The sequence below is a fragment of the Piliocolobus tephrosceles genome, chromosome 3, assembly GCF_002776525.5.
Source record: "Piliocolobus tephrosceles isolate RC106 chromosome 3, ASM277652v3, whole genome shotgun sequence".
NCBI lineage: Eukaryota > Metazoa > Chordata > Mammalia > Primates > Cercopithecidae > Piliocolobus > Piliocolobus tephrosceles.
Window position 1 is genome coordinate 180,479,544 of NC_045436.1, and position 13,607 is coordinate 180,493,150.

The 13,607-nt window shown below is 58.5% G+C and overlaps 2 protein-coding genes across 4 annotated transcripts in view; both read left to right on the forward strand.

The window, feature by feature from the left end:
* Positions 1-969: 969 nt before the first annotated feature.
* On the forward strand, positions 970-10,486 carry GPR78 (G protein-coupled receptor 78). The gene is made up of 3 exons (XM_023206688.1): positions 970-2,224; positions 3,051-3,164; positions 7,568-10,486. Exons 1-3 carry the CDS (start codon positions 1,557-1,559, stop codon positions 7,875-7,877), a joined length of 1,092 nt encoding a protein of 363 aa, XP_023062456.1. The 5' UTR covers positions 970-1,556; the 3' UTR covers positions 7,878-10,486.
* A 1,964-nt stretch (positions 10,487-12,450) lies between these two features.
* Positions 12,451-13,607, forward strand: part of CPZ (carboxypeptidase Z) — a 28,695-nt gene continuing 27,538 nt past the window's right edge. For 2 of the 3 annotated variants that reach the window (XM_023206687.1, XM_023206686.1), the window contains exon 1: positions 12,451-12,709. Coding sequence is in view for 2 of the 3 variants with exons in the window: in XM_023206686.1 (XP_023062454.1) it covers positions 12,622-12,709 (88 nt within the window). In the remaining variant the exon portion in view is untranslated. The remainder of the gene's footprint in view (positions 12,710-13,607) is intronic. The other variant, XM_023206685.2, reaches the window with a different exon arrangement.

Genomic DNA, 13,607 nt, shown 5'->3' on the forward strand with positions numbered 1-13,607 from the left:
CCCCTTAATAAAGGCTGACTTTGTTCTGATCCTGCACTGCCTGTCGGGATGTTCTCAGCATTTTGTGCATATTGGCCAATTTAACCCTAACAGCAACCACCACAGGCAGATGCTATTGCTAGCTATTAATATCCCCACCTGACAGATGAGAATCTGATAGTGAGGCCCAAGGGGTTTGAGTAATGTGCCCAAGGCACACAGCTGGGGGTGCTGCAGGAGGCCAGTTGTGCACTTGTGGTTTTCACCTGGCCACTTTGCAGCACTGGTACAAGAGAGGCCCACGGGTGAACCCTCACCCCACAGCCACCCTTTGTCCCTCAGAAAGGGCTGGCAGAGCCTACAGGTGAGGGTGGGTGTGGGGAGGGGTGGGCAATGGTCTGCCCTTCATTTCTGTCATGTTGTGGCTGCCACTGGAGAGAAAATGTCAAAAAGCTTCCTGGAAGAAGCAGCTTCCAGGAGGCTTCACCGTATCCTTGTCCTGCCAACTGGCCACAAATGGATTGGAAGACTCCCACCAGGTGAGAAGGCTCAGAAGCCATCACAGGGGATGGCAGAGCTGGGAGAGGTACGCACCTCGCACTGCGGGGCTCCAGGAGCCAGACGAAGGACAGGCATTTCTGTATGGCACCCCGTTCTGGGTGGGTCCTCTCAAGGGGCCCCCTTCTTTGTCTCTCCCTCTGTTGCTTTTCTCTCCTCTTCCCTCTTCTTCCCCCCACTTCTTCTCCTCTTTACTTTTTCTTCTTCCTCTCTCTCCTTCCCGCATACCTCTCTCAACCTTGTTTCCACTTCTTGTCGCCCTTCTTGCTTCAACAAACGTCAATGCAGTCACAGTTCCTGGGCTGAGGCTGGGGGATGGGAGGGAAGTCCTGAGGGCAGCTCCCGCCCCTGCCCCGTCACTCCCTCTGCCACGCCTGCACAGCTTCTCACCACTTCATTCCTGCCCCCACCGCCCCTACCGCCCCTATAAGCCACCAGGTCGCTCCAGTTTGGTGCCAGCGCCTGGAGGCAGAGGCGTGGTGAAGGCTGTGCAGCCTAGGATCCACCTAGTGGCTCTCGCTGGCGTCTCAACTGCGCATGAACCAGCGCTGGGAGGCTCGGCTGGAGGTGTGACCAGGGCAGGGACAGACCTGGCCTGGAGCAGAAGAGCCCAGAGTCCCATCCTGCCACGCTACAAGGAGGGAAGAAGGAAAGATATAGTGTCAGCAAAGAGACCTCCCTCGCCCCTAGGTCCCGCGCCCCCACGCCTCCCTTCAACCTCAGGGCAGTCCTGCCGCGACGGTGAGCGCATTCAGCACCCTGGACAGCACCGCGGTTGCGCTGCCTCCAGGGCGGCCCCAGGCTGCTCCGGCTAGGAAGAGCAACGCCCTCCGCCCGGGTACCCCGGACCGCGCACTTGCCGCAGCTTTCCTCGCGCCGCTCTGGGCCTTGCCGGCCGGGTCTGCACCTCCCAGAAGCTGTGGGCGCGCCGCTCAGCCACTCCATCGCCGCACTTTCTCAGGCCCGCGCCTGAAGAAGAGCCATGAGAACCTCAGGGTGCCTGCAGAGACGCTAGCGCCATGGGCCCCGGCGAGACCCTGCTAGCGGGGCTGCTGGTGATGGTGCTGGCTGTGGCGCTGCTATCCAACGCACTGGTGCTGCTTTGTTGCGCCTACAGCTCTAAGCTCCGCACTCGCGCCTCGGGCGTCCTCCTGGTGAATCTTTCGCTGGGCCACCTGCTGCTGGCGGCGCTGGACATGCCCTTCACGCTGCTTGGTGTGATGCGCGGGCGGCCACCGTCGGCGCCCGGCGCGTGCCAAGCCATTGGCTTCCTGGACACCTTCCTGGCGTCCAACGCGGCGCTGAGCGTGGCGGCGCTGAGCACAGACCAGTGGCTGGCCGTGGGCTTCCCGCTGCGCTACGCTGGACGCCTGCGACCGCGCGATGCCGTCCTGCTGCTGGGCTGTGCCTGGGGACAGTCGCTGGTCTTCTCGGTCGCTGCACTTGGCTGCTCGTGGCTCGGCTACAGCAGTGCCTTTGCGTCCTGCTCGCTGCGCCTGCCACCCGAGCCTGAGCGCCCGCGCTTCGCAGCCTTCACCGCCACACTCCACGCGATGGGCTTCGTGCTGCCGCTGGCGGTGATCTGCCTCACCTCGCTCCAGGTGCACCGGGTGGCGCGCAGCCACTGCCAGCGCATGGACGTCGTCACCATGAAGGCGCTCATGCTGCTTGCCGACCTGCACCCCAGGTATTGGCCCAGTGCATGCCGACCGGCCCAGGCCAGGGACTCAGGTGCTCCCTGGCAGTTGGCTCGAGTAGCCTGTGGGCATCATCACCTTTACTCCGCCCAAAGTTCACCAGCCATAGCAGCTCCCCTGCATGCTGCTCGCGGGACAGCGCACAGGGAACTTTGCACAGAGTGGTGGGGTGTGCGTCTCCGGGAGGGGTTCCGGAGGGCTCTGCTGTGGACAGCCAGACACGCCCCTCCTATAGAGTAGCTGTGGGTCTGAGGCATCTGCTTGTTTCCGCCTGCTGCCGACCCAATACACTTGCATGGCCTTGGGCTTCACGTCTTGAGCAGGGTCCATACCCCATGCTTTCTGCTCACTACTTGGCAGGATTTGTCTCCTGAGTCTCTAGCTAGTGTTGCCATTGTTCCAAATTACCTCCCGTAGGGTGTTCCCCTTTCGCCCTTGGCCCCCGCACAGGACCCCCAAGAGGCTCTCCTGCTCCTGGGGTGGGCAGACCAGGTGACTTCTCCCTCCCTGAGGGCCCCAGCCTTGCCTCTCCATCAGCAGGCCTGCCTCAGTTCCCTCTGTGTGGAGAAGGATGAGCCGGAGGGAAAGAAGGAGGAGGTGGCCCTTCTTTCCAGGCTTCCTTGATTTCACCTACAAAAAAGCAAGCTTACCCCTTTTCATTGTTCTTTCTCTCTCCCCCATCCCTCTGTCCTCTTGAGGTTCCAGGCTAAACGTCCTGAACCCCTCCTGTCTGCCCTCACTTCGGCCCCTAGGCTCTGGGCCTGGGCTCTGTCCCCACCCTGCCACCATCCTGACCACTGTCCTTTGTCCCCACAGTGTGCGGCAGCGCTGCCTCATCCAGCAGAAGCGGCGCCACCACCGGGCCACCAGGAAGATTGGCATCTCTATTGCGAGCTTCCTCATCTGCTTTGCCCCATATGTCGTGACCAGGTGGGTCCCGAGTCCGGCTCCCGTCGTGGGAACAGCTGGGAGGGCTTGGCCTCAGTTGAGTAGGCCTCTGAGGTCTCCCAGTCGGGTATCGGGAGGGTGGCCATCACCACAGAACCCTCCTCCACACCTGATGGGCTGGGGGCTGTGCTGGCAGCTCCTGGGAAAGACCCTTGGAGGAAGATGGCACTGGCCCCCATCCTGTCCTATAAATGAGGAGACTTTCCTTGTCCAGGCACAGGCAGATATGGGGTCTGTGAATCAGCACCTGGCTCTTTAAACCTAGGAAGCTTTCAAAATCAGGCGGCCTGGGACTAACCCAGACCTTAGACTCCGCATCTCCTGGGTTTGGAGTTGGGAATCTGGGTGGAAGCTCCGGCTGGAGCCTCAGGGCAATAACGCTGCCAGGTGAGTGTTCTCTTTGCTCTTCTCTTTCCTGGAGACCTTGGCCTGAGTGCTTGTCAGGTCAGAATTACCTGGAGTCACAGGTAATTTGGGAAAGATTATGGGTAAAGGTTCTGCTGGTACCATTGTCCCAGTGCTGTGCTGAGGGGCAGGGGAGTCTGCAGTCTTTGCCTCCGGGGTTCCTGGGTCACCCACTTGGCCACTTGGTCACTACCTTAGCTCCACTCAAGGAAATGTGTGCACCCTGCCTTGCTGGAAGGCAACATGGTTAGAGGGAGGCACGATGTTTATTAGAGAGGGTGACTGCTTGCTATCATGTTTTGCCTTTCTTGGAAGTTCCATGGAAGTTTAGGCCAGGCCTCTGCAGCACTCAGGCTGGCTGGGAGGTCTCCACCCTACGTGTTGAGCCACGGCAGGAAACTGCCCTGAAGGAAGAAGCTCCCGGGAGGGGTCCATGGCCCTCATCCTCAAGGGGCCCAGGTCCCCACCCCAGGGGAGGGAGCCAGCAGGGAGTGTGGTACCAGGATTCTGGCTCTGTTTGTGTAGGGTCCTCCTGGGGTTGCTATCTAATGCCCTAGAAGGTCTGCCGGCCTGTCCAGGATGCCTGCCTATCTTTCTAGGTCACTGGGGTGCTTAGGTATGTTGTAGGGGGCGGGGGGCAACAATTGTGTCCCAGGAACCTGGGAGGTTCCAGAGTGCCCATGATGAGTGGCACCAGCTCTGTCCTGCCTACTAGGCTCCCTCTGAGCTCTTTGGAATCAGCACTTGGGACAGGAGCTCTTGGCCACCGATCCCATCTGGCTTAGGGACAGAGAGCTAGGTTTCTTGTGGATCACAGGCACTCTCCTTGCTCACATAAAACCTGGCAAAGGCCTCTGGTTCTTAGGAAACTTCATGGGCACAAGTGTGGATGGAGAAACTGTGGTGTCCTTCTCTTGGGAACTAGCTATTTATCTGATTATCATGCTTGTGTGTATGTGTGCCCATGTGCCTGCTCATGCATGCATGTGTAGGTTGGGAGGTTTCATGTGTGTATTCATACATGCACATGTATGTACATACATGTAGAAGGTGAGTGCTAACATTTCCAGAGCTCCAGCATTTAGTTTTGAAATTTTAAATGAATGATGAGTGAGACTGGCTCACTCAGCCATGATGTTATTATGTTGATTAATGAGTGTAACCATTATTTTCCCGCATGTGTACAAGGCCCTGACCGTGTGTGTAAACATGCATAGCTATGAGCGTGCACACAAGTGTTAAAAGGAAGAATCCCAAACAACGTCATGAAGCCTGCCTTTGCAGCCTTGTTTCCACAATGCTGTTACCAACTCTGGGATCTGGGCAGCTCCGGCTTTCTTCTCTGTGAAAAACGTGGGTACAATATAGCATTAATGAGGATATATATTTCTTCACGTACTCACTAAACATTTAATGAGCACCTACTCTGTGCTGGGCTTTGTGCCTGGTCCTGCAGTTACAAAATCAAATGGAACACAGGCTCCTCTTGGTTCTGATGGCGGAAGATGCAGGTCAGCAAGACGAGGCAGGTGTTTCAGTGGGGGAGGGGCCTTGGGGGATGGAGCCTGGGGGCAGCACAGCTGGATCAGTTTGGACGGGTTTGCCTGACAGGTGCCTCTCACATCATAGGAATGAATCGAATCAGAACCTCACTCCGTTATTGCCCTAAGGCTCCAGCCGGAGCTTCCACCCAGTGTGTGGACGAGGTTCTAATGCAGTTGGCTTAACCCACAGGAAGTCAGAGATCCAGGAGCATGTTGTCCCTGCTGCCCCTTAGAAGGTAGTGCACTTGCTCCAATTGTTCTGCAATTGCTAAAAATATTTCAGAGCTCTTCTCCTGGGAATTGTTTGCAGAACTGGGATGCATTGTTAGACTCTTCTGCGGACATCTTGAAGGTGAATTTAATCTGGTTAGAAATAACTCAAAGTCACCTTGAGCCAGTTCATGTGGATGGGGAATATAGGATTTTTCTTTTGTTTCTTGGTTGTCACTCTTGAGTTTTACTGACTTAATCAATGGTGCAGATGAAGTCCCTGGGGTGTGCAGCAGTGAGACCAGGAGGGCGGGGATACAGAGCCTCCCTTGTGGAGTCTGTGATCTACTGTGGGGCTGTGCGGAGGGCAGATGGATATGGTCACCAGGTGCTGAGCATCAGTGGACACGTGAGTGAGCCGCCTTCTCTGCAGGGTCATGGCTGGTTGGAATGCTGGTGGTTGCCACATGACTTCTGGTCCCAGTGTGACTCCGGACACAGCCTCAGCTGGGTGTTTCTGATGACTTCCATCTGCACCGTGGCTTCACTGCCATGTGTGTGGCTTTCTTACTCACCTGCAGCTCAGTCCCCTAGTGACTGAAAGAAATGCCATGCTTCTCAGATCCGTCCATAGGACCCTCCTTCCCACTTGCCTGATGGTGGGCTTCGTGGACGTGGGGGTGACCGTGTACCTGATGTGCATATGCTGGCCGGTGGCAAAGTCCTTTGCGGACTGTCACTTACTGTAACTGGGTTCTCACCTCAGCCTGGGGTAGGTGATTAGGGCCATAACTGCCTTGGATCTGTGTCCCTGCCCTGATTTTTGGATTCTGGATGCCTCTCCTCTGGCCACACCCCTCAGTTCTCCCTGTCCTCACATTCTGGCCCTGCTTCTCAGCTTGAGGTGGCTGCCTGCCTGCTTGCCTGCCTCCTCATCCCCACCTCGCTGGACTGGGTGCCGTGGAGGGAGGGAGTCAGTCTGATCCTTGCTGCACCCCAGCAGCTGCTGTGTTTGTGGGTAGTCAGCAGGTGGTCTCCAAACTAATGAGTGACCCAGCTAAACTTGTAAATCACAGGGCTGCAGTCCTTCTGAGTGGGGGGTGGGACATCCTGGGACAGAAATCAGGCTGATGGGGAAAGCCCTGGCTTTTGGGGGCCCTGGTTCAAAGCCAGGACCTGGGAAGCGGAACGGCTGCCACTGGTCAGCACATGCACTTGTGACAGCTGTCAGAAGCCTCGTCCTGACTCTGTGGCCCCCACCTCAGGCTGTGCTGCCCCTGGTCAGAAGCCTTGTCCTGACCCCGTGGCCCCTACCCCAGGCTGTGCTGAGAGCAGAGGGGTCCATCCAAGTCCCCAGAGGCCCAGCCCTCTGCTGCTTTCCCCCACGCAGAGCCCAGTCCCTTCCACTCTGAGTTCTAGTCTGATTTCAGAAAAGCGCTGGGGTCAGACTCAGAATGTGGGACCGAGCCTTTCCTCTGGGAGTTGTATGCCTGATGGTCCTAGAGACGCCCTCAAGACTCTCTGAGTGATGCTGCGAGAGGGTGGGTAGGGAAGCACCCTGCGTGGTGCATGGTGCCCGCGGTGCCCGAGGTGCCCGAGGACATCCCGTGAGTGACTGTGATTCACGTGGGTGAGGTGGCCACGCTTGCTCAGCGTCTGTTCTGCAGCCCAGGTTGACACCTGTTACTCCAGCCTGGTTATTAGTGTTGTTCTGATTTGTTCTCAACATTGCCCAGGTTTGGCAGGTGAATGCCAGAGGGGAGTCTGGCTGGGGGCTCCCAGTGCTCACATCTGGGGTGTCTTGGTCTGCAGCACGGTAGTGGTAATGGCTCCCTCGGTAGCTGGTTCTGTGTGCAGGCGTTCGCCGCAGGTGTGCGCGCAGGTGGGTGGACTGAGCTGAGAGGGAGGATGGTGGGAGAAGGCCTGGGTCACGGTGGCGGTGCTGCCACCTACTGAGTACCTGCTGTATGCGGGCTGATGTCGGCTTGCTCCGCAGTCCCAGGACCCGGCCTTGTAATCCCGTTTTAGGAAGAGGAGACCGAGGCTCAGGGTGCTGGCGCAGAGCCCCCTGGCTAGTGAGCGTCAGGGCTGCGGTGTGTACTTGTCCTGACTCTGTGGCCCCCACCTCAGGCTGTGCTGCCACTGGTCAGAAGCCTTGTCCCGGAGCATGAGTGTGTGGCGGGTGCTGTCACTGTGGCTGAGTCAGCTGCTCCGCTTCCCCAACAGGCTGGTGGAGCTCGTGCCCTTCGTCACCGTGAACGCCCACTGGGGCATCCTCAGCAAGTGCCTGACCTACAGCAAGGCGGCGGCCGACCCGTTCACGTACTCCCTGCTCCGCCGGCCGTTCCGCCAAGTCCTGGCCGGCATGGCGCGCCGGCTGCTGAAGAGAACCCTGCGCCCAGGGTCCACGCACAACAGCTCCCTGGACCTGGCCAGCATGGTGCACCAGGTGCTGAAGAGAACCCCGCACCCAGCGTCCACCCACAGCAGCTCTCTGGATGCAGAGAATGATTCCTGCCTGCAGCAGACACACTGAGGGCCTGGCAGGGCTCATCCGCTCCACCTTCTAAGAAACCCTGTGGAAAGGGCACTGGCCCTGCCACAGAAACGCCACTGGGGACCCCCCAGACACCGGCGGCTTGATTTTGAACTGAGGCGGAAGTACAGGAGGAAGAGGAGAGGCCCAGATGTGGGTGTGGACAGCAGGAGCAGGGGAGGAGAGCTCCAGGCTCGGCCACCTGGCCGGGGACAGCGGTTTTTTCCTTTCTGAGCCTCGCCCTTGTTCTGGGGTCGTGGCGATGCTTCGAGACGGTGGATAGGGAAGCGTCTTGTGTGGCACGTGGTACCCGTGGGCGTCCTATCAGTGACTGCTGTTCATGTGGGTGAGGTGGTCACGCTTGCTCGGGGTCTCTTCTGCAGCCCGGGAGGGCACCTGTTACTCCCACCTGGTTATTAGCATTGTTCCGATTTGTTCTCAGCATTGCGCAGGTTTGGGAGATAAATGCCGGGGCAGAGTCTGGTTGGGGGCTCCCAGAGCTCACATCTGATAGTCTGTGGTCAGGGCCCGGCAGGCACAGGCGGCCCCTGGGACGTGCCCACCTCTGGGAGCCTAGAGGTCCCCAGCTCCAGGCCCATCGTCTGTGACTGCCCGTGTGGACAAGCCGATGGAGCCCGTCTCCTGCCTCCTTTTCCGTGGTTTGCCAGGGCTGTGGCATCTTGACTGGGGAGGATGTGGAGTCTGTGTGCTCCGAGCCTTTTCTGGTGGTGATACCATCAGAGCACATGACCTCTGCTTCCTGCCCCAGAAGGCCACCTCTGGGCCTCTGGATCCTAGACTTGAGATGGTCAAGAGATGGAAGTAGTAGCCAGGGCCCAGGTTCCAGAGAGGGTGGCCCAGGATGGGGAGGGCCCTTGCTCCCCAGCAGCAGTGCTGGGGGAGCCAAGAGAAGGCGGAGTGCCCCTGAGTAGCTGTGTGCATCACCCCCAGTTTAGTAATTACAGGGTGCCATTCCCCAGTGGGGGCACCCGCCATCCATGTCATTGAATGTCCCCACGGGACAGTGTGGAGGACTTTTGTGCACATCTGTCCTATTTCACAGCTCAGGGAAAGAATGGTACACAGCGCACATGGGCCCCCAGTGAAGAGGTGTGTGGGTAAATGAGTGAGCGAGTGAATGAATGGACACGATTCTCTCTTCAGCTTCTGTCATTGCTGTTTTCTTCAAGGCCCAGGGCCATCCCCTGCAGAGACAGGGTGGACTGCAAGACCTCAGCCCCTGCCTCATGGGACTCTCTGATGGGCTTCACCCGCAGGCTCTTGCAGGCGTGGAGCCTGTGTCATGACACCCTACACCCAAGGCCAGCAATGCAGGGAGAGCGTGGACATCACATTATTTCCTTCCAGAGGCTGAATTCTTCAAAGACACATGTGGCTGTCACTTGCTCTTGGTATTAACAGTGGAGAACCCAGCTGAGGTGGCTTCACAGAGTCTTTTCCAAAAAACAGGTGTTATTATTGTGCTTTAAAACAACTTTTTGAGACAGGGTCTGAATCTGTTGTCTAGGCTAGAGTGCAGTGGTGCAGTCTCAGCTCACTGCAACCTCCGCCCCCCATGCTCAAGCCATCCTCCCCCCTCAGCCTCCTGAGTAGCTGGGACCACAGGCATGGGTCACTATGCCTGGATAATTTTTGTATTTTTTTTGTAGAGATGGAGGTCTCACTTTGTTGCCCAGGCTGGTCTTGAATTCCTGAGCTTAAGTGATCTGCCCACCTCAGCCTCCCAAAGTGCTGGGCTTATAGGCATGAGCCACCGCACCCAGCCAAAACCAGGTGTTATTTGCTGACTTGCCAATGCCTTCCTCAAAAGGATAAATTTAAAAATGTTTGTAAATCATGAAGTGTAATTCAAATAAAACAAATTATTGTTTGGAATAATAGCAACTATAGGTATGTGGTCAGGAAGCAATTAAAAACATTAAAACACAGACCTGGCCAGTTCAATCAAACCCAGGGGTTCCAGGCAGGAGGTGGGGCAGGTGGGCGTCACACCCTGGTTCGCAGAGGGCACATGAACTTGAGACCCTGTTGCACCCCGGTGCCCCTGTGCTTACAAGAGAGGGCACTCGCACAGCAGAAGCAGGTTGGTCCCCATTGTTTAAAGTTCCAGAGCCCAGGCTGTGAGCTCCTTGGCTGAGCCCTCTCCTGTCCCTGGGAGCTCCCCAGGTGCGAGGAGCCTGGCAGCCAGCGGGGCCTACCCTCCGTGTTATTGCGTCTCCACCAGGCTAAAATGCTTGGTCACTGTTTTAGCGCCACTCAAGGAAAGGCGTGCAGCCTGCCCTGCTGGAAGGCACCATGGTTAGAGGGAGGCACGCTGTGTATTAGAGACGGGGACTGCTTGCTATCATGTTTCGCCTTCCTCAGAAGCTCCATGGGACGTTCTGGAACAGGCATCTTAAGGCACTCCCTCCGCCCTTCTCCATCAGCCCATGTGGCTCCCACGCTGGGCTGTCCCTTGCCTTAGGCATGGGGACTTTTTGTGTGTGTGTGTGTGTAATTCAAAAGATACTTTTCATGTGCACTTAAATGTGTTGCAAAATGATGCTGGGTCTCACGAATGCTGTGAATCAATAAACATCTTATTCAGAGGGTGTCTCATTTCCATGGAAAGGGGGGAATTCTGTCTCGCATTAACCACAGTTCAATTACCAGGAGAGCAGAGCTTTCTAGATGCCTGGGCTTGCATGCAATCCCTTGCTGGGCTTCCAACACCTCCAGGCTAGGCCCTGCGCCCTGTGTGCGGCCGAGTGAGGGAGGCTTCTCCTGTTGTTTTGACGGTGGAGCTGCAAGCTTGGGAGGCTTTCCCATGGGTGGGCGGGAAGCAGAGAGCCATGGAGGCTGTGAGGCTGGCAGGCAACTTGAAGGACATAACTTCTCATTTATTTTATTTGGGGGACCAGGAGTTTTTTATTGGTTCCATCTGTCACAGGGCTGCAGCATTCCATGACGGGTGAGGCAGAGGGAGGCCCTGTGGGAGCCCAGAGTGACCGTCCTCTCACTCAGCTTGCCTTCTTGTCCTTTCGAGACCATGATCTCGTTCACCCGAGCCTCCCTCCTGCTCACACGGGGTGCAAACCTGGGCCAGAAGGGGTTCTGAGCCAGGAGCCCTCTCTCCATCCCCTCTGCGCTTGCTGACCCTCACCCTCCTCCTGCCTCACCTGGACACCCATCCATGGCCAAGCCTCCAGAACCCTTCCTGGTCCCTGGCGAAGCAGCCCTTCCTCTCACCCACCCTCCACCAAGCAGAGCGAGCTCCTGGAAATGCAGCCAAGAGCAGGTTGTGCTCCTGCCAGAGCCTGTGGTCTCTGCTCCTGAGCCTGGCATTGCTGGCCCTTTCTGTTCTCTGTCCGCACTGCTCCTCACTCCTATCCACATGGCCTTGGGCTAAAGTGCTGGGTGCCCTAGTCTACTGGCCCCTCCCTGGGGAGCCTGCATCCTTTCTGGGCCTTCTCTTAGTACTTCCTCCTCCTCTGCTTAGCCAAGTCCTTCCACCTGACCGATGCTGACACAACCCTCCCTCTTCAGGCTTTCACAGCCCCAGCACCCTTCTCAAGGGTCCAGCTGTGGGGTGGGTTTGGAGCGGCGTCAGACCCACTTTTATCGCTAGCACCCGCTGTGCAGCAAGTGCTGAGGATGCCGGCACGCACGCATCATGTCCCGCTGCGGAGCTGGCTTCCAACCACTGATGGACTCCTCCTGGCTGTCATGCTGCCCCCACCCCATCCTCATGAGCCCCAAGGTGAGCGCGGTGCTGTTTCTCAGTGGAGAGCTCCCAGCCTCGAGGAGACCAGGCCACTGGCTCGAGATCCTTTGAGCCGTGAGTCTGTGCTCTTTTGACGACACAAACTGGCTTCTCTCCTAGAAGCTTGTCCTGCAGGGCACCCCCCATGGGCTGGCCAGGGCAGTCAGAGGTGCTTCCGGAAGGACCCAGCCAAGTCCAGGCAGACAGCGAGCAGCGTTGAGCACCAGACACCCCAGATCCCTGGGAGTGTTGAAATGGGCATCTTCAAGCAGATGACCCACAGGAAGCAGCACCTGCTGGGTGCCAGCCATGAGTTGGGGCCACTGTGAGTACTGTCTCCATTACACCAGCCTCTGGGCAAAGGGGCTTGTCCTAAGTCTCAGGGCTGAGTGGCAGCTGGCTCCAGGGCCTGGTACTGGTGCACTGGCATAGCTGGCAAAGGATCCATGAGGCACATGGCTCCTAAAGGTCCAGCCGCCCAGCAAAGTCCCTTCCCCTGCATCCACACCGGGGACAAGGGTTAGCAGGTGGGGACATGCCTTCACTTTCCTCACCTGACAGGCCCTGGTCAGCTGGGGTCAGGGCTGCAGCCAGAGCCGCCTCCACCCGCAGATGCAGCCTGTGCCCGGGACCAGGGGTTTTAGGCAGGATCAGCAGGGAATCTGCAGATGAGCTCCACAGTGCGCTCAGGCGGTAGATGGGGAAACTGAGTCCCAAGGAGGGGCAGGGAGCCCTTTGGAGGAGGCGGGGCACCCCACCCAGGGCAGGCAGGGGCCTTTATCTGTTGTCCTGCCCCTCCTCCTCCCCCAACGGCATCCTCCCTCTAGCTTCTGGCGCTGCCCACTGTAACCCGACTCCGGCGTTTGCGTTTGGGGCGCCCTCCCTGCGCCGGGGGCGGGAGCCCAGCGAGCGCAGAGCCCCGGCCCGCGCGGCCCGAGTGCCACATCACTGCGCCGGCCGTCCAAGGCCCGCCGCCCCACCATGCCGCCCCCGCGGCCGCTGCTGCTCCTCACAGTCCTGGTCTTCGCCGCTGCCCGGCCGGGGTGCGAGTTTGAGCGGAACCCCGCCGGTAAGGCCGTCCCCTGCCCCCACCCTCCACCCTCCACCCTCCACCCTGCAACCTCCGGGGAGTGTGACCCGTCGCTTCCCAGGGGCCTGGGAACTTTCTTCCAGTAGGTTAGGCGCCTATGGCCCCCACGAGAACGTCTCCAAAGTGGGCAGCATGTGACCTGGGACTGGTAGGGTGACCTCTCCCCTGGACGGGGACACCAGGGAGGCTCTCTACGCCATCCAGGCCGGGACCCCAGGCAGCAGAGGGTCACCATGCCTGGGCCAGGGGCGAGATCTTTCTCCTGTCGGTTACAGCAGCAGGGGCACCCTGCTGGTGGGTCCGAGGGAGCAGGTGCCAGGACTTTGCAGTTTGAGAGGCCATCCAAGGTCCCCAGGTCCTTCCAGGAACAGGGCGGTCTCTCTGGGCTATGGCAAACTCTCGACCCCTCCCTCCCAGCTAGAGCTGTGATGTGGACAGCAAGTCTCCGGAAGTGGCCCTGAGGGCTGGGAGGGGGCGTGGGCCCCCTGGAGGGATCTGGGGCTGGGAGAAGGGAGGGACGCAGGGACCCTCTAGGAGGTGTGTGCCTGCACGACCTCACCAAGGGGTGTGCAGCGGGGGTGGGGGAGCAGGTAGGTAGAGGCTGGGGGCTGGATCCTGGGCTCCCACCTGGCCTCACAGCCTCTCCAGGTATGGAGGTGCATCTAGCAAACCTTGCTCAGGACTCTCATCAGAAACAGACATCTGGGCTCCTGCAGGAGTGGGGCCCTGTGTGGGTTCAAGGGTTCAGGGTGTCATGTTCTCAATTGCTTGTTGTCTGGGATTTGTGGATACCTGAGAACTGCCTGAGCCCTGTGAGTGGATGTGCCAGGACCACGATACCCCACCCTGGGGCGCGATGTCGACGCTTTTCCTTTCC

Excerpts from the sequence above, each read along its gene's own strand:
- GPR78 (XM_023206688.1), top strand. The coding sequence starts at position 1,557 with ATGGGCCCCGGCGAGACCCTGCTAGCGGGGCTGCTGGTGATGGTGCTG. Across the intron at positions 2,225-3,050 it reads CTTGCCGACCTGCACCCCAG|TGTGCGGCAGCGCTGCCTCA; the intron begins GTATTGGCCCAG and ends TTGTCCCCACAG. Across the intron at positions 3,165-7,567 it reads GCCCCATATGTCGTGACCAG|GCTGGTGGAGCTCGTGCCCT; the intron begins GTGGGTCCCGAG and ends CTTCCCCAACAG.